The 23942-nt window shown below is 39.4% G+C and overlaps 2 protein-coding genes across 2 annotated transcripts in view; one reads left to right on the top strand and one right to left on the bottom strand.

The window, feature by feature from the left end:
• The first annotated feature begins 1527 nt into the window (after positions 1-1527).
• On the top strand, positions 1528-5140 carry LOC149023160 (putative protein phosphatase 2C 23). The gene is made up of 4 exons (XM_089143715.1): positions 1528-3420; positions 3519-3632; positions 3884-4148; positions 4251-5140. Exons 1-4 carry the CDS (start codon positions 1744-1746, stop codon positions 4364-4366), a joined length of 2172 nt encoding a protein of 723 aa, XP_088999841.1. The 5' UTR covers positions 1528-1743; the 3' UTR covers positions 4367-5140.
• Positions 5141-12815: 7675 nt separating this feature from the next.
• The window catches only part of LOC149023161 (U-box domain-containing protein 33-like), a 28243-nt gene continuing 17116 nt past the window's right edge, over positions 12816-23942 (bottom strand). Inside the window, exons 3-7 of the mRNA XM_089143716.1 lie at positions 23511-23620; positions 16138-16669; positions 15272-15823; positions 14141-14863; positions 12816-13951 (exon numbers count right to left, since the gene is read on the bottom strand). Coding sequence (XP_088999842.1) covers positions 13769-13951; positions 14141-14863; positions 15272-15823; positions 16138-16669; positions 23511-23620 — 2100 coding nt within the window. The 3' untranslated portion in view covers positions 12816-13768. The remainder of the gene's footprint in view (positions 13952-14140; positions 14864-15271; positions 15824-16137; positions 16670-23510; positions 23621-23942) is intronic.

Genomic DNA, 23942 nt, shown 5'->3' on the forward strand with positions numbered 1-23942 from the left:
ATTTTAAAAAAAGGATGAATATAATATCTCTTGTTTGTGAGTAATAAAATTTATTTAAAAAAAAAAGTCAATCTTAATGAAGTCAATATCCAGCTATCAGAAAATTAAAGTAAAAGAAATATATTGGGTTCTCCAATGGCCTTCTTAATATCTGAGAAAGTCAGCGAAGAAACGGGGGTACTTCAGTCAATTTTCCTACGGAGTGTAGATGCAATAACTCAACACTATATATCCCTTCAGTGAAAAATGGAGATCCATGCAACTATTCCACCTTGTTAGTTTACAACGACTCACTCCATAAACTATTTCTAGAATTCTTCTCAATGAAGTCAATATCCAGCTATCAGAAAATTAAAATAAAAGAAAATATTGGGTTGTCGAATGATCTTCTTAATATCTGAGAAAGTCAGCGAAGAAATGGGGGTACTTCAGTCAATTTTCCAACGGAGTGCAGATGCAATAACTCAACACCATATATTTCAGTGAAAAACGGAGATCCATGCAACTATTCACTTTCTTAGTTTTCAACGACTCGCTCCATAGACTATTTCTAGAATTCTTTCAATTGTCAAAATAAAACTATAAAAGAGAAAAAAATTAAGGGAGCTCAACATATCACGCAACGTGCTTGATTTAGTGTTTGATAATATTGGAATATAGATTGGACATGAATTGGAGATATTCAAGTCACGAAAAGAATTTTTTGATAAAAAACTTTAGTTTTCGTGTACCATTTGTATTTATTTGAGTCAATAAGAAATGAACTAATTAAGTTTTTTTTTTTTTTTTAATTTAGATTAGAGGACCACAAGCTTAAGAGAGGAGAAAGAGAAGGTGCAGAAAGATGAAGGCTCGAATTAAAACTTCTTTGGTCTTATTATCTCTGAATAAGAAACTACCATCACTGTATTAGAAGCACGAATCCTTATGGATTTTTAAGATTTTTATTTTAAAAAGAAAAAAATCGAAGGAAAAGTCAGCGTGGACCCTATTTTTAAGAAAAAATTGTGTTAACAAGTTAATATCTTTTTAAAATGCTGGCTTTTTTTGGTAATATTATTTTATGGTGGGCTGGAGGGGTTGGAATGTAATTTGGTATAAATAGGGATTTATTTAATCTGTGGGGGGATTCACAACGTCACGAGTCACGACTACCATTATCAACTGACAAGCATTTTGTCAACTCTTTCATGATAATCCAACGGCGGCGGAATAGGAACACAAAACGCCATCCATCGTTGGATTTCACATTTGACTTCAAAATTTATTCCCCCCACCGCCACCATCCTTTACTTTATTGAACAACTTTTCTAATAGTAAATTACGGCCCATGCCCTTCTTCCTCTGTAAAGTCAACGCTTATACACGCACAAAACGCGAATCCCGTTTTCGTATGGATTTAAATTTTAAAATAAAATAAAAAGTTTAGGTCGATAAGATACTGAAAGTACGAAACTACCCCCAACGAGGGGGGAGAGAAAAATAAAAAGGGAGAAGTCTCATGAGATTTAAAATCCGAAACCAAAAGTCAACTCCTCTCTCCCTGGCTTCGCTACTACTTCTTTTTCTCCCCCTAACGCGTCTGCGTCATAATCCCTTGTTTTGGGTTCTTCCCAGAAGAAGAAGAAGAAAGCAGAGGAAGCAAAAGTTGAAGCTTCTTCAATTGGCAATGAAAGATCGGCTCTGAAGTCTTCAACTTCGTATTAAAAGGTTTTCGTAATTCACTTCTCTGGATCCGTCTCGATGGGTAACGGTTTTGGGAAGCTCAGCGTCTGCTTCTCCGGCGCCGGAGGAGTTCACCGTAGGAACGACATGGCTTTCGTGATTTCAGAGCCTCTGGATGAAGGGCTGGGTCACTCCTTCTGCTACGTTCGTCCGGATCCCTCACTCTTCTCTTCGTCGAAAGTTCATTCCGAGGAGACCACAACCTTCCGCTCCATCTCCGGTGCCTCTGTAAGTGCCAACACCTACACCCATCTCTCCACCGCTCTTGGCGATCTCTATTCCTCTGGTTGTCTGGATCGTTCTGCTGCTTTTGAGAGCTCTGATTCCTTCGCTTCCATTCCACTCCAACCAATCCCTCGCTCTATGTTCAATTCGGGTCCTTTGCCTGGAGGCGGTAGTGTGTTTTCAGGACCAATCGAGCGGGGTTTTATGTCCGGACCAATCGAAAGGGGATTCCTTTCAGGGCCTCTCGATCGCGGCTCGATCTTTTCTGGCCCTATAGATAAGGGCACTGACCAATTCCAGAGGAGTCTTTCTCACGCATTGAGGCACCGATCCAAAAAAGGTTCTCTGATGAGGGTTTTCTCCAGGGCGATCGCGAAGACCTTTCGCGGTGGCCGAAACTCCATCGTTGTTCCGGGAGTTAAAAGGGTCGCATCCGTCAAAGATACCGACTGGATTGCTGGGTCCGATAAGAACAACGGCGAAAATCTAATAGTTAACAGTGCTAACCTGAGCAGCGAGACGAGCTTGGACGACGAGGATTCTCTGGGTAGTCAGAATCTTCAATGGGCGCAGGGGAAGGCCGGTGAAGATCGAGTTCATGTGGTCATCTCGGAAGAACATGGTTGGGTTTTTGTTGGGATTTATGACGGATTTAATGGTCCTGATGCCCCTGATTATCTTCTGTCTAATCTTTATGCTGCTGTACATAAGGAGCTCAAAGGCTTGTTATGGGATGACAAGCACGATAACGCGAGTGCTCCTGTTGGGGATTCTTGTCGGGCGAAGGAGAAGCCGGAGGTTTCGATTCAGACAGATCCGTCTGATCACATTAGGACTGCAAATCCGAACTGTGCTGCTGATGACAGTTGTTCTCACTGTGTCCAGCCTGAAACCAGTCCCTATTCGGCAGGCGGCGGAGATGTTAACGCGAATTTGAATTCTAGTTCAAAGAGGAGAAGTAAGAGGAATTCGAGAAACAGATTTAGAGGAGCAGCGAAGAAATGGGATGAGAGTCAGAGGAGGTGGAAATGTGAATGGGACAGGGAGAGATTGGAACTCGACCTCAGGTTAAAGGAACAGTCAAACCACTCTGTTTCCGCAGATGGTATAAATCACTCGGACGTCTTGAAAGCTCTTTCTCGGGCTTTAAGAAAAACAGAGGAAGCTTATTTAGAGATTGCCGATACGATGGTCGTGGAAAATCCTGAATTGGCTCTGATGGGCTCTTGTGTTCTCGTGATGTTGATGAAAGGGGAGGATGTCTACTTGATGAATGTGGGTGACAGTAGAGCAGTCTTGGCTCGGAAAGCAGAGCCCGACCTGTGGATTGGGAAGGGTCCTCAAGACTTGGAACGGATCAATGAGGAAACTTTGCATGATCTTGAAGCATTCGATGGTGATCAGCCCAACCTGTTACCCAGTTTAACTTCTATTCAGCTCACTCTGGACCATTCTACCTGTGTGGAAGAGGTAAGTCCTTAGCATATATGATTTTGTCTATCTGTTTTGTCCTCCTCTCCTTGGGGCCATGGAATCCCTTTAGGCTTAAATGTGCTATGATGTTGCAGGAAGTCCAGAGAATAAGGAAGGAACATCCAGATGATGCTTCTGCTCTATCGAATGACAGAGTAAAAGGTTCATTGAAGGTCACACGAGCTTTTGGCGCTGGCTTTCTCAAACAGGTAAATCTTCTATGGTCTTAAAATGCCTATTGTATGACATGGATCCAATTTATGGATGAATTTGGATTTAGTATATGACAACAGACATATATGAATTATGGGTATTCAATTCATTTTTTAAAAGTACTATACATAAGCAGCTCCTTGATCATACCAGGAACTTGAAGTTCATTTCTTTTGCATATGTACCAAGTTGGATTAGACAGGTTTGGCCATTATTTTGACGAATGAATTACCTTGGGTTTCTGCAGCCAAAATGGAACAATGCACTACTGGAGGTGTTTAGAATAGATTATGTAGGAACTTCGCCGTACATCACCTGCTGCCCATTTCTCCACCACCAGAGACTGGGGCATAAAGACAAATTTTTGATATTGTCATCTGATGGGCTCTACCAATATTTTACCAATGAAGAGGCTGTCTCACAAGTTGAACTCTTCCTTTCTTTGCAACCTGAAGGAGATCCAGCACAATATCTCATTGAAGAGCTCTTGTTTCGTGCAGCAAAAAGAGCTGGTAAGTCCTGAAATATGAAATTAAAAAGAGCTGGTAGATGTAGATACCAAATCATCTATTCTGTATTGTAATTAACCTGATATTGTTTTTGGTTTATCACAGGTATGGACTTCCATGAGTTACTTGAAATACCACAAGGGGATCGTCGTCGATATCACGATGACGTCTCCATCATTGTCATCTCTTTGGAGGGAAGGATATGGAGATCAAGTGTGTAAATAGAAATGTCGTTGTTCGCCAATTAGTCGATCTTTCACAGAAAACCTGAGGCCCCCAGTTTTGTTCTCCTTGTTTACCATTTTCCTCTGTTTCCCCCATTTTCTTTTTTCCCAAAACCACCTTGTAACATACCAATTGAAACTCACAGAGAGAGACAGAGATTGTAGTTGTGTAAAGATGTAAAGACATGCTTCTTGATTCTAAGCGGTTGTAGAAAATTGTATCTACTTACCAGCAATAAGATGGTAGTGCTTGAAAAATGTAAGTTCCATCATGAGAAGTAATCATCCCTAGAAGAGTGACCAGTTGGTCCTGATTATTCCTAATGTCTCTTTCTTTTATTTGTCAATCTGGTTTCTTTATTTCTCTGTTGTAATCAGTGGTGTGGTATAAGAGGAGACCCAAACAAGCTAGCTTCAACTTTTATGTAATTTGGAATAAATTTTCTGAAAGAGTGAGTTAGCATCAGAACTCAGAAGAGGAGAGCTAGTTGGTAAACCAGCAGGAGTCAGGACCAGCTAATGCATTTTGACTCAACTGAGCTTGGAATAATATTATCAGGGCAATCAATATGTAAGTTGGTTATTTCCAATTACAGTCAGAAATTAATGGAACTTAGATGCAAGTTAGCACATAAAGTAATTAATGTCCTCATCAGAATAGAATCAGCTAGTATTCTGTTCCAAGAGCCACACAATTAATTCCTATATTCCATAGTATCTTTTCTTCAACTGCTTCATATTAATTCCTCCAGAAAGCCCTCCTAAACAAAACAAGAGACAACAGTAAAGTCAGAAGAAGAATTGTTGCCTTCTCTAATACTACTTACACTGTGAGGAGCAGGTTGTTTCTTGCAGAATCAATACTACTCAGCCTCTCTCTCTCTCTCTCTCTCTCTCTCTCTCTCTCTCTCTCTCTCTATCTATATATATATATATATATATATATATATGAATGACCACTTTAATGGGTTTGGTTGTTTGTGAGAGTCAAATTCTAACAATTAGGTGGAAGGGGTCCAACTAGTGAGCGTCGACTTCTACGATATCATATTCTTCTCAAGTGTATGTGCCGGTCTGCAGATCTATTGAGAACAAATATGATAATCAATTAACCTGGAAAATTGGCTTAGCTATAGATTTTGGGTTTTGAATTAAAAGGAAAACGTCTTTAGACCAACTGTTGATGCAGGTGGAATCAGCAATATATTATATATAAAGAGTCAATTAAAGACATGGATTGTCAATACCCAAAACTTGCTTTCTCTTTTGCTATTTTCCCTTCCAAGTTAAAAATGATTTTGGTGAAGCTCTATATACCAAAAAAAAAAAAAAAACCATTGTTTGAAAAGGACATATCTGGTGCTCTGAAAATTCTGAATTCATTGAGCCAACCCTGGCCTCCCTCCTGCTGCTTCCAATGACTTTGGTTTTCCGATCGAGTCGTGTAAAATCAAGCTAATGGGGAAGGAAACAGGTCTATTTTGCTGGCCTGATTTTTCGAATTCTATATATATATCGTCTCAGCAGGTTCTCATTGTTGGTTTCCAGGTTTGATATGTTTGAATATATCAACGCGACTAGCTTACAAAACATGGACGCGTTCTTTTGACTTCTTGGATCTTGTGGGGTTTGCGACATAACTAATTAGTTTTCTTTCAAAGGTACGTAATAGAAGAATTCCAGGAAAAACTCTTTACAGATTATGTGAATCTGGTTGGGTTTTATTCAAATTTCAACTGATCAACCATGATCAACTCCTAGGATTGTGATGGGACGTTCTGGTCTTCAGATACCACATAACCTGCAGTGTGTGAACTGTGAAGGCGAGCGTTCTCTCTTTTCTTTGAAGTTTGAACAACTGAACAACTGAACATGTTTCGTAATAGACCACAACAATGACGATGAGGGACCAATTGGTTTCATACATATATTGCTACTTATTAGTTAGAGAACTGATTTACTGATTTCCATGAGAAAAGGATGCTACCAAGTAGCAATTAATAGCATTTCCTCCACAATATCCCTCTCTCACGCTTCAGAAAGTCTTTGCCAACACAGTTTAAAGCCTTAAAAAAAAAAAAAAAAAAAACTATTTTGAAATGGAAAATTGCCACTTTTCAGTCGGTCATGATAAATATTTTTTTTAATAGGTAGTCCATAAAATTTTGTCTACATGATGGTCAGAAATGATGTACCAATGTTAATTGGTAAATAGATAGAGACAGTTTGGATAGGCCACCACTTAGAGAGTTTAATTTTTTTTTCTTCTTTTCCTTGATAAATCTTGAGAGTTAAATTTAACCATGTATATAACTAGGAAGGAAAGGAGAAGATGTCTATAAGAGAAAGACATGTGAGTCACGTATGAAGATGTCAAAGTTACTTAAAGATCATCATATTTACAATTATAAATGCAAATCCTTATCCACTGAATATGTCAATGTAAACAAAGTTTGTAAAGAAAGTTTGAGAACCATCTGTACAATAAAATATATTTTTTATATGTTTCATGAGAGAGTTTAGAGAACTTGGATTAAATATATTCCCAATTAATAGTCAAAGCACCCCTTACACGAAAATAATTAATTATTTCTGAAACTAGAAATTCAAATTGGAAGAATTTTATCCCAATGGCAATCAAAACATATTGTGGATAGTTACCACATCAATGTCAAAATGGTTTTCATGTTAATGCACAACACAATGCTGCCTACAATTCAGATAAAAAATTGAGGTCCAGATGAAATCTCGACCACTCGTTTCATCTTGTTTTTTAAGTGATTCCTTTTGAGTAAAGTTTAACTGCAAAATGAGTGGATAAGATTTCATCTCGACCACAAGTTTCAATTTAGACCGTAAACTATACCGTGTAGATATAAAATTCAGTCATCTCATTCGATCAAAAGATGAATGATAAAATTTACACTTGGGTATCTTGATTTTTTTTTTCCATATATGTAAATAAATAAATTGAGTATCGTAGGGGATTTCTTATCAATATATTAATCTATTTTAGTCAAAGTCAATGAATCGCACGTCGTATCATGCAATTGTAATAATAAAGTAAGACAGACTCAATGGGGAGTAACTTTATTAAAGTTTGTTTTCTTAATAATTCACTAGTCTTAAAAGTCTTTCTATCCGTTTACCGGAAACAAAGAAAAGAAAGTCTTTTTATCTAGAGAGTGAGAATGCTGATTGCTGAGATGAAATTAAAATTTGAAACTTGACTTTGACTATCATGGGGTGTGTTGCGTCTCAGATCTCACCGACGTCCTGAATGGAAGACTGATATCCAGTCCACGTCCCGAATGATTGAAAAATGGATCCTGCAAAAAAAATTATATACGGCCAGTTAGGATGCTGGACAACCGCCTCTGATGACTAAGTAAGTCAGGGATCAGATTAGGATTTTGAGTGAGTTCTACTCATAGATTATCCAGAAAAAGTTCATGTGTTTACCTAAGGATTGAGACCTTATTAAATAATGTGTGGGTTAGCTTTCTTAGATCCGATAGAGTTTCGCATACCTGCTCATCTAGCTGTTTTTGGGATGAACCCCCGATTAGGAGTTTCCATTTATGTTATGTCTTTTTGTTCCTTAGCGTGAATGCAACATTCCTTATTGGTTTTATTCAACCGGGGAATGTCCCAACCATCAAGCCCGGTGACAGACAGTGTGATAAGCCAACCCCGTAACCGTGTGTCCACACGTGTGCATCTCATTCGTAATAGGGTGGATGGTTAATGAGAATTAATTAATGGATGAAATAGATTTAGAACACAATAGTTGAACATCAACCAAGATGGGAGGGAGACCAAAAGTAATAATTAAAGGATAAATAGAAAACGAATGGCTTGGTGGAGTGCTGGGAGAGGGTGGTTTGAATGGGATCTATGCTAAAGAACTTGACCAGGTTCCAGGTTTGGAGGAGCAATAAATTTTCATTCCTCTCGTAAGTTGTACTTGCAAATCATGTAGAATGTAAGAAAGCCCTAGTATCTTCCTGCGGATGCTTATAGTGCTTTTATAGCACCTATTGATGGCCAAAGGAGACAGATTGCTAGACATTTTGAGAATCGTATGAAGAAGAACTGGAGAACCCCTTTCTTGTTATTCATGAAAAGCACTATTTAGCTTTAGAGAAAGAAGATAATTTAGTTTATTTTATTGCTTCCACTGAATTCGATATTTCTTCTGAACTTGATTTTACTTTTGAACATTGATTCTTTCTTTGAATATTTTATTAGAGTATTTGGACTCCTGTAATTCTTTTGATTAATTATTTGAATTTGCTATTACTCTTGATTATCTATTTCTTGCATTATTATTATTGATAGGTAAGGCCGTGGATCCTGTGACGGATCGCATCCACGGGTTGTCGGACGGATAACTGAGACCAGCGGGTGGGGTGTGACATATTCTATTCCATGATAAAAAAGACTAGGATAAAGGGTTTAACAACTATTAAAATTGATTTGGAAAAGGTGCATGATAGGATTAGATGGATCTTTTATTTATGATACTCTTCTCATCGCAAGTATTCTAACAAAATTTCTAGCTGCTATTATGTTGTGTGTTTCTTCCTCTTTTAGAATCCTGTGGAATGTTGGTGGCGGCTACAAATTCTTTTTGTCCTTTTAGAGGTATATGACAAGGAAATCCCCTCTCGCCAGATTTCTTTGTGTTGTGCATTGAGAGATTATCTCATTGTATCCAAGATACAGTGGATGTGGGTGACTGTAAACCCTTCAAAGTAGGAAGAAATGGGCCCCTCATCTCTCATCGCATGTTCGTCAAAGACCTTCTCTTGTTCTTTGAAGCTACTATCAATCAGTTGCAAACCATTCAAAACTCTCGAGATAACTTGTGTATCGCTTCGGGTAGTAAGCTGAGCATCGAAAACACTAGAATTTTATTTTCTAAAAAAATGAGCCCTACCTCCACCAAAGATATTGCTTAGTAGAATGGCTTCTCGGTTTGCTTAGATATGGGTTGATGTTTGGGAGTTCCTATTTGGCATGGCAGAGTGGGTACAAAATTTTACAACTTTATTGTTGACACAGTCAAAAATACGCTTTCTAGGTAGAAGGTTAGTTCCCTCTCCTTAGCCGAACGCATCACTTTGGCCAAAATAGTGGTTCATGGCATTACCTCAGTATCATATGCAGGTATTCCAACAAAACTTTTTTTTTTTGGATGATTAAATAATTCATTACCAAAGAGAATAAAAGAAAATACAATAGCCCAAGGGACAGAGCTTAGACAAAGCGAGAGAAATGCCTCAACTAACAAGCAACCTAAAAGGCAATGAGCTTAGCAACTACCTAAGAGCAACAATTAAAGCGAACTAGTTACATAGGCACAAGTGGCCCAAAGCCAAACAAAGAAGCAAACTCATACTTGTACTCTTCTTCTTTTTTTTTTCCTTTTTTTTTGGGAAGAATAAATAAATGTATAAAAGGCAAGGGCACACATAGGGGTAGTGGGAGAGAGAGGAGCTGAGCCAGGTTTAAAAGGATTAGGCCCATGGGCCATGGGCCCAAAATGGAGCAATTAGGAGAGGGCAAAATGGGCATATTAAGTTGATCGTGGGAGGAAGGAGGTTAAAAAAGGTTTCAGTCGAGACGCTAGTGGTATTCACTGAAATGGGAGGGGTGGAGAGGCAAAGACGAGGAGACAGTAGAGGACTTAGAGAAGGTTTCACAGAAGAGGAAAGACTTAGCGCGAGGTGCAGGGGAGAGATGCGATGGCTCTAGATGAGAAAGGAAAGTAGAAGGAGAGCCTTCGGTGACAGTGGGAGGAGCAAGGTTCCAGGCTTCGACAGGGGAAGCAATGGCGTTGACTGCCGTGAAATGGCAGAGATCCACAGAGGGCATCTCAAACAGGAGAGTAGAGCAAGGAGAGGTCACAATCTGAGCAGGCTTTAGCCTGGTTTTGCATCTCTGGTACGTACTAGCTACCGGCGGCGACTGAGAGCTTGATGGCGCAAAAGTTGAAGTAGAAGGAGCAGGGAGATCGGCGATGGCAGAAATTTCAGAGAGCTTGACGTGGGAGGATTCTCTAGTTGGAGCAGAGGAGGAATCCTTAAAACCAACATATGGTAAATAGCCTTGAACAGCAGCGGTGATAGCATCGTCAGCTAGATTTACACAGCAGCAGCAGCAGCAACAGAGGAGTTTACATGGCCTTGAGCAGCAACGGTGGTGACGGCCTCTAATAGGATAGCAGGATCGGTGTCTACTAGGGCCTGAGCAGCAGCAAGAGGCCAAGCTTGACTGAGCTAAACCTAGAAGCCACACTATTCTTTTCTTCTAGATTCGGCAAGGATTACAGGAGGTAGAGCAACAAAATTAGAAGGATATCTTGACCTAGATGCTTCCGTAGTGCCTGGGCAGCATCATAGGAATCAAAAAGTTGCAATAGCACGGCTTGGTAGGGTTGTTTCAGTTGTTGCAGAGCTGGCGAAGGATTTAGAGGCCCTAACATTAGCAATCTCAGAACCAGAGGACGAAGAGGTTGCATCGATGCGAATGCTTCATCCCAAGTAGGGCCTTCAACAGAGAAAACAGCGGCAGCATGGAGACTAGGACAAAGCATAGCAGAGGAGGCTGGGCAAAGAAGGACGACTTGGAATGGCTCTCATCATGGCAAGGATGAGAGCCATCCCCCTGGACCGGAAATCGCCGGGAATCACCTTGATTTTGCTTGGCAGTAAATGATCATTTTCTATTCCAACAAAACTTGTAGATGCTATTATGTTTGTGTGTTTCTTCGTCCTCTTTTAGAATCCTGTGGAATGCAATGGTTGCAGATTCTTTTTGTCCTTCTAGAGGGATACGACAAAGAGATACGGACATCCCCTTTCTCTATATCTCTTTGTGTTGTTGTGGATAGAGATTATCTCATTGTATCCACAATGCAGTGGATGTGGGTGATTGGAAACCCTTAAAAGCATGTAGAAATGGGACCCCTCACCTAGTCTTCTATTTGCCGACAACCTTCTCTTGTTTACTGAAGCTACTATCAATCAAATGCAACCATTCAAAACTTCCTAGATAAATTTTATGTTGCTTTGGGTAATAAAGTGAGCACAAAAAATGTGAAATCCCCTATGATCCTAATTCAAGAATCTGTATTGTAGGTCCAAGAACCCAGAGTAAGAGTAGAAGACAACTGTGGGCCATCTAGATAGAGACTATTGGATTGGAACTTGAACCAATGGAAGTGGATGGTGAAAATAATGAAGTTGGAGAGTTGTTGAAGTTTGAAAGAAGATTTATTTCAAACGCTAATGAATATGGAAAGTGGATGGAGAGTTCACACATCATAATAAGAGGCATTGAGGACAATCAAATTGTTCGAATTACCTTTTTTTATCTACCGCCTACACGGTTGGCATTAAGAAAAGGTCTCTTGCGGGAAGGTTGGCCAGAGATTTCTTGAAAAAACATTTCAATTTTTTTTTTTTGATTATGTGAATTATTATCATTATGCATAGAAGGGAGGACAACCATCATGGGCACATGGCCGATATCAGTGCTCAATTCAGATATGAAATGGACGAATTATTGGTTGCTGAATTTTGAATGGCAATTTGGTCTTTCTTGACTGATTTCTCATTTTCTTATGTAAAACGGTTGATATTTTCTAGTAGGGATATCCTTATTGATAGTTCTAATCGTCTTATACAAGAGGTTTACTAAATCACTTGGGAATGAGCTTGGGACCACTAGACCACAATACCCGGTGGTGCATTCGATCTTTTCAAAGATTATGATATTGGATAGTGTATTTTTTGTCGTCTTGAGATTGGAATCAAGGGTTTAGACTGAAGTTAGATGTGGAACTTTGTGGTCCCTGATTCAGTACATCGCCAGTGCAAAGATGCTAAGCTAATCCTATTGGTAGTATGTCGTCGGCTATCTACATGCCAATCTAACGGACTTTGTCTCTCAATGTGGTACAAATGCGTTACATGGAATCGCAAAAGTTACTGTGGAACACCCACACAGGATTATAACTGTGAGATTCCGTTCTGAGGCTTTTGAATGGGTAGATGATTCCCATGAGATTCTTTTTCGACGCTTCTGGGTGGGCAAATTTTGAACAACGATATCTTGGGCTATAGACCTTGTATTCAGGTGTTCTCTTTTTTTATTCAGGGTGATTTTTCAATATCCATCTAACAGTTTATACTCATATGAGAAATTGGAATCAAGAGTCACCGGAATATGGGTTTCAAGCTCAAATCGGATGTTGTAATTTGTAAAGCATGATCTATGGTTTGAGATAACCCAATTTTGGGGCATTTTTATTTTTATTTCAGAGCATTTATGACCTAGATGTTAGAGCTCCACAAAGTTTAATTGGCATTTTGCTCTATCAAAATTATTCTACGTTTTCTTGTGTAAGTTAGTTGAGATTTTGCCAAAAGGACAGATTCATTGACAGTGGCAACCATCACGCCGTCATGGGCACATGGACGTGATTGGCGCTCAATTCAGATTGGAAACGGGTGAGTTATGGTTAGCCGAATTCTGAATGGCATTTCCGTCTATCGGAATTATTCTCCATTTTCTTGCTTAAGAACAGTTGAGATTTGCTAATGTGATAGATTTTATCGACAGTGGCAACCATCACGGGCTCATGGCCATGATCAACGCTCAATTCACATATGAAAGTGATGACTTATAGATATTTGCTGATATGGCAGATTTTACTGATAGAATTAACCGTGACAGATGCATGGCTGCAATCAGCACTCAAATCAGAGCGGAATCGAAGAAGTTATAGCATAGATTCTCTTTTGGGCTTTGTGACAAGTTTAGAAGCTCAGAAAAACTCCTAAGTTAAATTTGACACCAAGCCTCTTCCAGCAAGAGTCATAAGAAACAGTGAGGCTCCAACCATCTTTGATGCGTTTACAAGATTTCACGTCATCTAAATTCCTCAAAATGACATGACAATGTGCAATGAATTTCCTAAATTACAGACTTACAGTCTGAAAAATTATCATTCTGCTCAGAGGGATTATACAAGAGCTCTTTTCTATTGAAGGTCAAATTCAAGCAATCAAAACATCTGAGAAAATAATGTAGGGGACTTCACATTACACAGATAACTAAGTGATACCATACCTAAGGAAGCATACCATTCAGAGGACAGCAATGAGGAGATTTTATCCTCGTTATCCCACAAGTCACACAAAACGTATTCCTGGAACAGATTCATGGCTGAGCTATTTCCTACCATCTCATCCTACTTGAGAGTTTTTGTGGAGCATCATTTCTCCATCCCACTTTCCCATATACCTGCTTTTCATAAGATACAAATCTATATACACACTAGCTTATAACAACACAATGTGGTACAAGTGTACGTGCAGATACAGAATTTTATGATTGGGAAAGCCAGTCCTGGATTGCATGCCGAAGTGCATGGTTTGCAGTAAGATGCAAGTGGCTCATCTTTAAGTTTGTCATCGGAGAAGTATCATGTTCATCTTCCAACCACCCTCGAATGGCCTCGCCTTCATAGGTAAAACCATCAGCTGCCACATGAGGATCATGCATTATCTCCTGCAAGCACATGGTTGCTGTGTCAGCACTAACCAACAACAGGAATAAAATCACACATTTTCTTCTGCAAAGTGAGGTCCTTTTGCTTGACAACATGATTTTTCACAGGTATTTTACATTCCTTACCAAATCCAACTCATGAGATCCTCCCAGTATTGGGACATGAAAAAAAAGCTAATATTCACTTACCCTAAGAATCGGACACAAGAAGAAAGAAGGCACAGGCAGCTCTTCGGCAACATGCAACTGGTCAAGCTCCCTAACCATAGCTGGTGTCAACTCTGGTCTATCGCGACTATTTAATTCACAACACTGCAAGCCCACATCAGCCAATCTTATTACCACAGATGTAGGCCATTCTCCAGCTGACATGTCTAAAATTGAAGTCAGCTTCCCACACACCATAGCCCGATGCACCTCATTGATCAGTCCCACTGGAGGCCTACCAGTGAGTAGCTGTAGAATAATGATTCCAAAGGAGTAAATGTCAGACTTAGGTGTCAGATTTCCATTCCTCTGCAATTCTGGATCTGTATACGGAAATGCGCTCTTTGGTTCTGTATTCCTCCGGAAACTTGGGAAATCAACACCTTCCTCAGGGACAAGCTTGCAAATCCCAAAGTCTCCAATTTTGCAGTTAAAATCTGAATCAAGAAGGATATTTTCTGGCTTCAGGTCCCCATGGATGATTTTTTTGGGTTTTGAGGAGTGTAAAAAGAGAAGAGCGCTTGAAATTTTGGCAGCAATTCGTGCCCGGGTCTTCCATTTTAAGGGAGGAGTGTTGCATCTTCGAAAGAGGTGATCTTGCAGGCTCCCATTTGGTAAATACTCATATACCAGGGACCAAGCTTCTGGACATGCACCAATCAATTTCACTAGATTTGGATGTTGCAGTTTGCTGAGAACCATAACCTGCAAGTATAAATTCACAATACTAAGACATATGATGCAACTACTGGCATTTTGACATCTAATTGAATAAGCACCCCTAAATATGCAATCGTATTGCCATCATATTCTTCATTCTAGTCACTAAACATGGGGAAATTACCGCATCAGGGCAGGAGAACCATAAGCCCATCTGCAGTAAACACTCAACATATGCTGGAAAGTCACTTTACCATCAATGCTTTAGATTGCAAGAAAAATTATAGCAAATGGTTGAGGAAGAAGGTTTAGCAGACATGAAATTGGTTCCACTAATATGGTATCTGTCAAATGATAGAGAAACAACGGCATAACAGGTTGGCCACAGAGAACAAAGGAGAGAATGCGTTATGGCAACTTAGTATAAAGATTGAGAGAGAGAGAAAGGTTTACCTCTTGCTGAAACTCTGATCGTCCTTGCATGCTGTAAGGATGCAACTTCTTTATAACAACACTTCGGTTAGAAATTTCTCCCTTGTAAACACATCCATATCCCCCTTCACCAATCTTAAAGCTCTCAGAAAAGTTGAATGTTGCAGTCTGTAGCTCTGACAAAGAAAACTCTGTAAACTCAGAAGATTCATTCACATAGCGTATGGAACCATCACAGTTAGGTACTTCAGCATGTCCACGACATCTCCACTGTTCCAGCAGACACGTGGCTTCAGCTTTTTGCTCTTGTAGTTTCTCCCTTTCATCCCATGTACTTGCAAGGAATGCTTGAATTAATCCCAACTCTCGAGCAGCTTCTTCACGCCGACGTGTTGATTCCCGAAGATGACTGTCAAGTACAGATACATTTCTCATCATCTCCTGGAGATCTTTAGAAGCTTCTTCTCTTTGTTCCAAGAGCTTTTCTTGTTGTTGTCTAGTAATTCTCAGTACATCCTCAATTTCCTCTCGAAGCTTAATTTCTCGTGCAAGCGAAGAATCAAATGCATTAACCTGGAAGCAGCATGTAAGGAGATCTTAAGAGGGTCAAATATACATAACCAAAGTGTGGCCCTTATTTTGGAACCTGAATTATATTTCGCAAAATTTTCTAAATGTTTCAAAAAAAGTTTCATGGAAGTTTCTTATGAAATATTGCAATAAGGTATTTAAATTCTGAATTTCAGGTATTTTCATTTTCAAATAACAATTTTTTGCATAAGAAATGTCCACCTAAACCCCATCCTCAAAAAGAAAATGAAACCAAGTCTAGTTCTACTGATAATTTCCTCCACAAAACATTCCCAGGAAATCAGGTTTATTCCTACCTTATTGATAGCTTCAAAAGCTTCTGCTTCCAAATTTTTGCACTTCACAAGCTGTGTAAATGCTTCATTCCTTGATGTCTCAGCCAGTATCATCATCTCCTTAAGTTGATTACATAAACTTTCTTCCTCTAACTTTGAGTCAGACTCTGTGGGTAACAACCTTTCAGCTGGCAGAGACTCAAACTGATTGGCAGAATGGGACCCACTTGTAGATAAAGCAACTTCTTTATTTGATGCTGTATGGACCTGGTTTTTGACTCTAAAGCAGCGTGAACCACTACTGGAAGAATCTATCTGAAGACATGAATCGTTGGACATGTGCTCAGTCATTAGATTACATGAACTAGCTCTTAATCTTTCAGAAAGTACTGTATCAGATGGACTAAGGACTGAAGGGAGACTGGTGAGGCCTTCAGAAGCATCTCTTGTCCAGACATGTTTCCCTTTGTAGATAAACCATATCTCACAGAATGGAGGAGCATTTTTGGCTGCATAGTTAGCTTTGCTTGCGGTCTTCTTTACCTTCATACAACTGCATTGATTCATTAGAATTGTACATATGAAAAAAGAATGACGTAGCACAAGTCTAAATAAGAACATTGCAAGACATCCTTTTTATTTGGTGGTGGGGAGGCTTAGAATATGTAATTGGAAATCTATAGAACTCTTCTCCCTTTTCCTGGTACAAGCGCATTTAGGGAGGCTAAACTGAAGACATCTTATAACCTTTTACAAACCAGACAATACAAAAAGCAATTTTATTATGGGTATATAACTTAATCCAAAATAGTAGTATAGTACAGCTGATAATCATGCATTTATCATTATTTATTTGATTTAATTTTCCATAATTAATTAATTAGAAGAGAGCTAATTGGGTATCTTTGTGCCTTTTTCAGGAACAAGGTCATTTTTTTGTTATTACAGATAATATGGAGCAAAGTTGAAGAAGATGTTAGATATTGGTTGATTTTAATCAAATTAAAATCATGGGATTCAATCTTGCTGCCCAAGAGTCGTAAATGCTGAGATTCAATCTTAATTAATGCAAGGAAAGGAAATAAGAACTTGGATTTATTGGTTCTCTCTCCTATAGTTTCCCAAACATTCATAGCCATTGGAACCAACCTACCTTAATCAAGCCACCTCATGTTTACTCCTCTCACTCTGATGGAAAGAGATAACCCTCACATGCATAATTACTCTACTCTCCCTCCTTCCCTCCCTCCCTCTCCCCTCCCTTCTTCATTCACACAACGTTTAAGTTACCTTTAGTAAAAAAAATAAATTCTTTTTTCCCTTCCCCTATTTCTTTCTTTATTATTATTCATATTGCTATTAATATTATTTTTCCTCTTTCCTTATTATTATGATTTTAATTCAACTCAGTTTCCAAATTTGAATAGATTGTTCGCTAACCGATGCACCTATTTATGAGAACCTTGCAAAGGCAAACTATCATCTTTGACATACTAATCTCCTCTCACCGCATTACAGTAGCAGCCATAGCAAAGCTTCATCTCATCTCACCTCGCTGCATTGGGATAGACGGCATAGTGCATGACTCGGCATGGAGGGCGAGGGATGTGTTTGCTGCCATCTTCCATCATGAGTAGCTAATTTCTTTTTTATCTTTAGGTTTGGATGAACTTTTGGAATTATTAATTAATCTTGGTTTTATGCAATTGTTTGATGTTTAGACTAAACTCCATGAGAGTGATTTTTATTGATAAATCTAGTAGGAAAATTTTGTTTTTGTGATTCATTATATTCCTTTCAAGCAATAGAATTTATTGTTAATGTGGTATTATTGAAGATAGATTATAACTGAACGAACTAAGCGTGCCAAGACGATAGTGTTTTCAAGATAATATATGCCTAGGATGAACCCTACTTTCTTGTGAATTTATCAAGCCTGATGTTGTGGTAAATTAAAGCATGAGACCATTTTAATTGATAACACCATTGGGGATTCGAATCATAAAAATAATCTTTCCAATCTATTTCTCTTGCTTTCCAATTCGCTAGTTAGATTTACTTACCATTGTCTGTTTAAATCCTTTTACTTTTCAAATTTAATTAGTTTAGTGAAATTTACTTTCAGAGTTAACTTTAACAATTTCGCCTTCTAGTTCCCTGTAGATCGACACCCTTTCTCACCGCTTGCTAGTTACTTTAGGGTTATTATTTTTTACCGCTTCACGACATGAATCAACAGCTGTTTATCCACTACAAATTTTGTCTAGAGAAGAAAATTCAGATGTTTCATCTCTGTCTAGAATTCTCAACATATAATATTAATGTTCTGCCAATCTAGAGACGCTTGATATTTCACGATCTTCATAACTTACTGATGAGAAGGAAATCCACCCACAAAGCTGACCCCAATTTAATGAATACTTAGGTATCACAACAGTTTCCAGTCCATATAGTATAACCATCCAAACCAAGATCCTAGAAAAATACTTGGCTATAGAAGAGAGGGCAACAGCTGCTGTATGTGGAACAAAAGGCATCCTAGCAAGCACCGGAACGCTAAAACCTAGTGTTTACAATCCTATTATAGCGTGACAGAGAATGGTGAAAATATGTCACGATGTGAGGAAATAGGGATTAATGGACTACAGATTGGTTCTGTTATTGATCAAAAGCAACTAAACAGCATGGCTGGTGCTTCTTGTTATTGACAAGGCAGTCTGGGACTTGAATTGAGAAGATTATGGGGTTTCTCACAGAATAGCCTCTCAGTATAAATTGCTGGGGAAAGATTGCATAGGAAATTGGTACAACAACCCCCCCCGGGTGGAGACTCTATTTGTGTGGAAGCCTTCAGCACTGGGTTTGAATTTTATGGGGTTCCTCTTATGGAGATTCAATGATGAAGGATAGAGGGATGATAGACAGGTTGTATATGCTGGCAATGACTAATGACAGACACCAGGTGACGGGGTTGATTGACCAGATTATTGCTCAGACCAGTCAAAATGTGTGTCAAATGTTAGCTTGGGTTTCTATGTAATTCTGGTTAGTTTGTGGACCTACTTGTAATTTCCAGTAAGTCTTCTTATAAATGCAACATGGCAGTGCTCATTCACATACAAGCCCTAACTGTATGCATCTTGTATTTTGAGATTCAAATCTCTAGGATGTTTTCAATCTATGATCCAGATTCCTTATTCCTCCAAAGGTCTTTGGGTGCATATGCTCAATAACCATCACCTTCCCAATAAGCTTGACCCTTGTAGCCTACACTAGATTTTTTATTTTTATTGGGTATTTAGCTACTCGCTACTCAAGAAGGGCTATAAGTGCTAACACCCACCTTCTTGCCAATCACCATACCTTTGCCACTATGGGTGTTCTATTCCATGAGTATGCTCTTTACATTCCTCTCTCAGCCCCTCTTCAGGGGGTGTCTCCTAGTGATGAGATGCCGATGATTGTTCCCCTTGATAGTCATAGCCTCTCACTCCTCTTACACCTCATGTAGGCAGAAACATTAATAGGAAAAATGGAACGTATATTTCCATAAGAGGCCAGCAACTATCATGGAAGAAGCTGAACCGCAGCTACCACCACAAGCCAACTGCTTCCCTAGACTCCGAGTCCGCAGCCTAATTCTCCATCTAGATCAGGTAACTCTTTCCCTCTTGATAGCGATCATTCAGACTTACCTATTGCTATTTGTTAAGGGAAGAGATTGTAAACACAAAATCCCAATTCTAATGTTGAATCTTATGACTCTCTTTCTCCATCCTATTGAGCTTTCATGTATTCCTTGTCTCGTATCTCACTTCCTCAGACTTGGCAAGATGCAGTAGCAGACTTAATATGGAAGTAAGCAACAATAGGGGAAATGGGAGCACTTAATGAAGTATCCAAGCCCTCCCAGTCCAAAACTGAATGGAGGGCCTAGGAAGCCACCTAGAGTTGATGTCCAGCTGCTTTATTTTCAGTTTTAATTGCTAGTTTCTACTTTAATTGCTTTTTTTTGAGCCCACTATATAGGTCAGGGCAGAAAATTCTGCCATGTGAGGGGTATATTTGGTATGTGGTTTGATGAAACCCTAATAATATTTCCCAAAAATTCATACAAGAATGCAATAAATAACAAGATAACACTGGTTTCTATGGTGCTAGTCACCCCCCACACCTCACGGTGTTCCTTCAGCCTACGGCTGCCCACAAGACTCTCCAAAATTCGATTCCCCTCTCTTCCCTCTATTTATTATCTCAAATAACCCTAACTAACCCTCATTCCACAAGGCCTCATCCCTAGGGTCCTAACACTACCGACCCCTCAAAAATCACCTTGTCCCCAAGGTGATGGAATTGTTGAAGTTTAGTCGTATGATGGTGCCGCATAACCGTAGTAATTCAATATCGTCCTCCCAGGCTGAATAACACACCCACTGCTCAAAATCAGACTTGGAGCGTTTTTTTTTTTTTTTTTTTTTTTGTCTGCAACGAAATTAATCCCCATCGCACCGCTGCATCTCAAGGAGCCTGCGTGCAGCTGTTGGAAGATGATGGATTTTCCTCAGTCGCTGCAGCCCCAGCGTTGCCACCTCCCTTTCTATTCTGAAGTTCAGAGGTTGAAGACGATGGTTCCCCAACTTGTTGGTTCGGTTGGACCATTTTTTGGCAAGTTCTTGGTTCAGGCTTGGTTTGGGTTTGGGTTTTGACCCGTTTGAATTATTTGGGTTTAAAGTAATGCTGAAAAGGCTTGGATTTTGGGTATACGAAATGGGCCAGGCCCATGAGTGATGATGCAAAGGAGCAAGGTCCAAATACTTAAACCCATGGGTGAAGAGTACTGGGCTGATCGTTGGTTTGATTGTAGGGATTGGGTTTTGGGTTATGAAACTGTAATGGGCCCAAAATAATTCAATTAGATGGGCTAGACATGAACACTTACAATCATGGGTTAACAAATATGGGTTGGATATTGAGTTAATGAAATACGATGGGCTGGGGATTAATGGAATGGGCTGGGCCCAAGGGGGTTTCTTAGGAAAACGTACGGCCCAATCTTTGAACTTGGATCTCTTGGGCTCTAAATCTGATTCTAAGCATACTTGAATTGAGCCCGAATTAGAAGCTCTTTGGCCCTTAATGTTTGAACCAAACTGATTGACCGGTTTGGGTTGAGCTGAACCAACCTCAAAAACCCTAAAACTCCACCGTCTTCTTCCTTTCCTGCGAATAGAATTTTTGGCCGCCTGCAACTTGCCGTCGATTGTACCTGGCCTCCTTCTATGCTTCTTCACTTCACTGCATCTCGATTTTATAGCAAAAATTTTGCTCCTCCACTCTGGTCCGGTAGGTATCTTCACTCAATCCTATCTTCATCTTTTTGCTCCACGTTTGGTGATGCGTGACTTCCGTAGCCGGCAGTACTTCATCCTTCATTCGATACTTCTCAACTTGGTTGTTGTCCATCTCCAAATTTGATGTCGGTTGTCTCCCGTCGCTAAACTCACACCTCAGGGCTTCTTTGAATCCCGTCCAAGAAAATGCCGTCCAATTCTTGTGATAGACCCAGTCAAGTGCCTCTCCTTCCAGATGTTGGATCGCTACCCAACCACTGCTCTTCCTCGATTTGGTTCTCCCAGCAGAAGAGAAGAACCTCTAAAATCCATCTTTGAACTCCTCCTTCACCAGAAAACGAAGGCAGTGCCATCACCTCCCTGGATCGTTACAGCTCTGATACCAATTGATGAAACCCTAATAATATTTCCCAAAAATTCATACAAGAATGCAAGAAATAACAAGATAACACTGGTTTCTATGGTGCCAATCACCCCCCACACCTCACGGTGTTCCCTCAGCCTACGGCTGCCCACAAGACTCTCCAAAATTCGATTCCCCTCTCTTCCCTCTTTCCCTCTATTTATTATCTCAAATAACCCTAACTAACCCTCATTCCACAAGGCCTCATCCCTAGGGTCCTAACATGGTTTCTCTTATTAGAAGCTTGTCTCTAATTAGGAGTTCTAAATTAGTCCTTGTACAGGTCATACGATAAGACCTTGTGATGTAAACCAAGGAGGAAGGATAAATTTTAGGCCAACTAATATAAATCACAGCAATAATTCTAGGGTTTTATGGGTTGGAGTTAGGGAAAATTAGGGTTTTGGGAACTTGAGGCTGGGAAGTTTTAGGGTTATGGCTTGCGGCTAGGTTGGAAGGGATCTAGAATTGAATGGGTTTCTTCTAATCTTGAACTTCCTGAATTTTCTGTTTACGTTTCTTGAATTGTGCAAGAGGGGAAGACCAAATTCTAGGGTTTGAAGGGTGGGGAGGGCCTGATGTTGTAACCAAAGGTTATTGGGTGTCCTATGAAGGGGTTGGGCTGTAATTTAGGGTTTGGAATGACAGGACAGCAAGGATTCTAAATGCAAAGGTATGTATAGTTAGGTTGAATTGTAACACTATTACGATTGGATGTACATATCCATTTTAATATGAAAAGGAGCAAATATACTGTGTTTACAAAAAAAATCATTTTTATTTATTAATTTTAAGAAATAATAGGAGCACAACCTTCTAATACTTTACTCCATTATCTCCCTCTTTTCCTTTTCTCTAAATCTTTAAAACACATAGTTGTTAAAAACAAATAGAATTAAAGAATATTTAGCCAAATAATGCATTACCACAAGATAAATGTACTTCGTATTATTCTATCTAATCATAATAAAAACGATATATATATATATATATATCACCATCCCCATCCCCATCTATGTGATACAGCTACACAGCATCAAAGTCGTGTCAAGTCAATTATCAGGATCCAGCAGGACAGAAATGGAGGTGCATTTTAAATGCCTAGGTGAATTATGAATTACTAACCTTAATATTGAACCTCCTACCTGTCACTCAATAATAAAGGCCAGTACCAACTCAGGCAATTAATGTTTAAAATAAAAAAGCTCTTCTAGCCAGAAATAGGCAAAGAGCTTCAGTGCTGCGTACAGCCACAATCGAATGAATGATCCAGGTCGAAATCTCGACCACCCGATTCTATGTTTTATTTTTATATTTTTTCAGCCATACCTACTTGTAACCAAAAAAAAATGCAAAATGAGTGGTCGAGATTTCGACCTCGACCACTCAGTTCAATTATGGCCATATTCAGCTTAGTGCTGTGCATTTATGCACTGACATTGAGCCCGGAAAATAGAGTTTCAACCTTCTTGGAAGATACATAAATATGTCATGTTCTGAAATTGCAGGCTTTCAGCATTCAGTCAAAGGTTATCTACAACATCACTGGACCAAGAACTAAATTAAAAGGCAAGAAAGCTAAGATAAGACAAAAGATCACTTGCTTTTCAACTAAGTTAGACCAAGATGAGCACACTTACTTATCTGGCGGTGCCCCCATCACAAGCTTCCTAACATTGTGTATATTCACCAGATCTACAATGCCTTTTTTAATTTGTGCAGCTTCAATGGTGATGACTTTTGCTTTCACCTGAAAAGTCAACTCAGTAAATTAAGACTTACCAACAAGGCAACAACCAGGGGACAGCATAAGCAATTAAGCACTTTAAACAATGATTAACTAAAGAGGTCCTCCAATCTCCAGAAGCGATAGGAACTGGTACATCAACCTTTTGAATAGATCAATTTGCACCCACTAAATATTCAATTATGTACACTTAGTTCAACTCTCACCTTGTCTCATCCAATATTCAATTGTGAACTCACTAAATAACCCCCAACCTAATTGTCTGCACCTTCTAATTCCTTGATCAGTCATTTGGTGAATCATTCCTCAGATGAAATGACAGAAT

The sequence above is a fragment of the Hakea prostrata genome, chromosome 2 (genome assembly GCF_041222555.1).
Source record: "Hakea prostrata isolate BN-2017 chromosome 2, UWA_Hpros_2, whole genome shotgun sequence".
NCBI lineage: Eukaryota > Viridiplantae > Streptophyta > Magnoliopsida > Proteales > Proteaceae > Hakea > Hakea prostrata.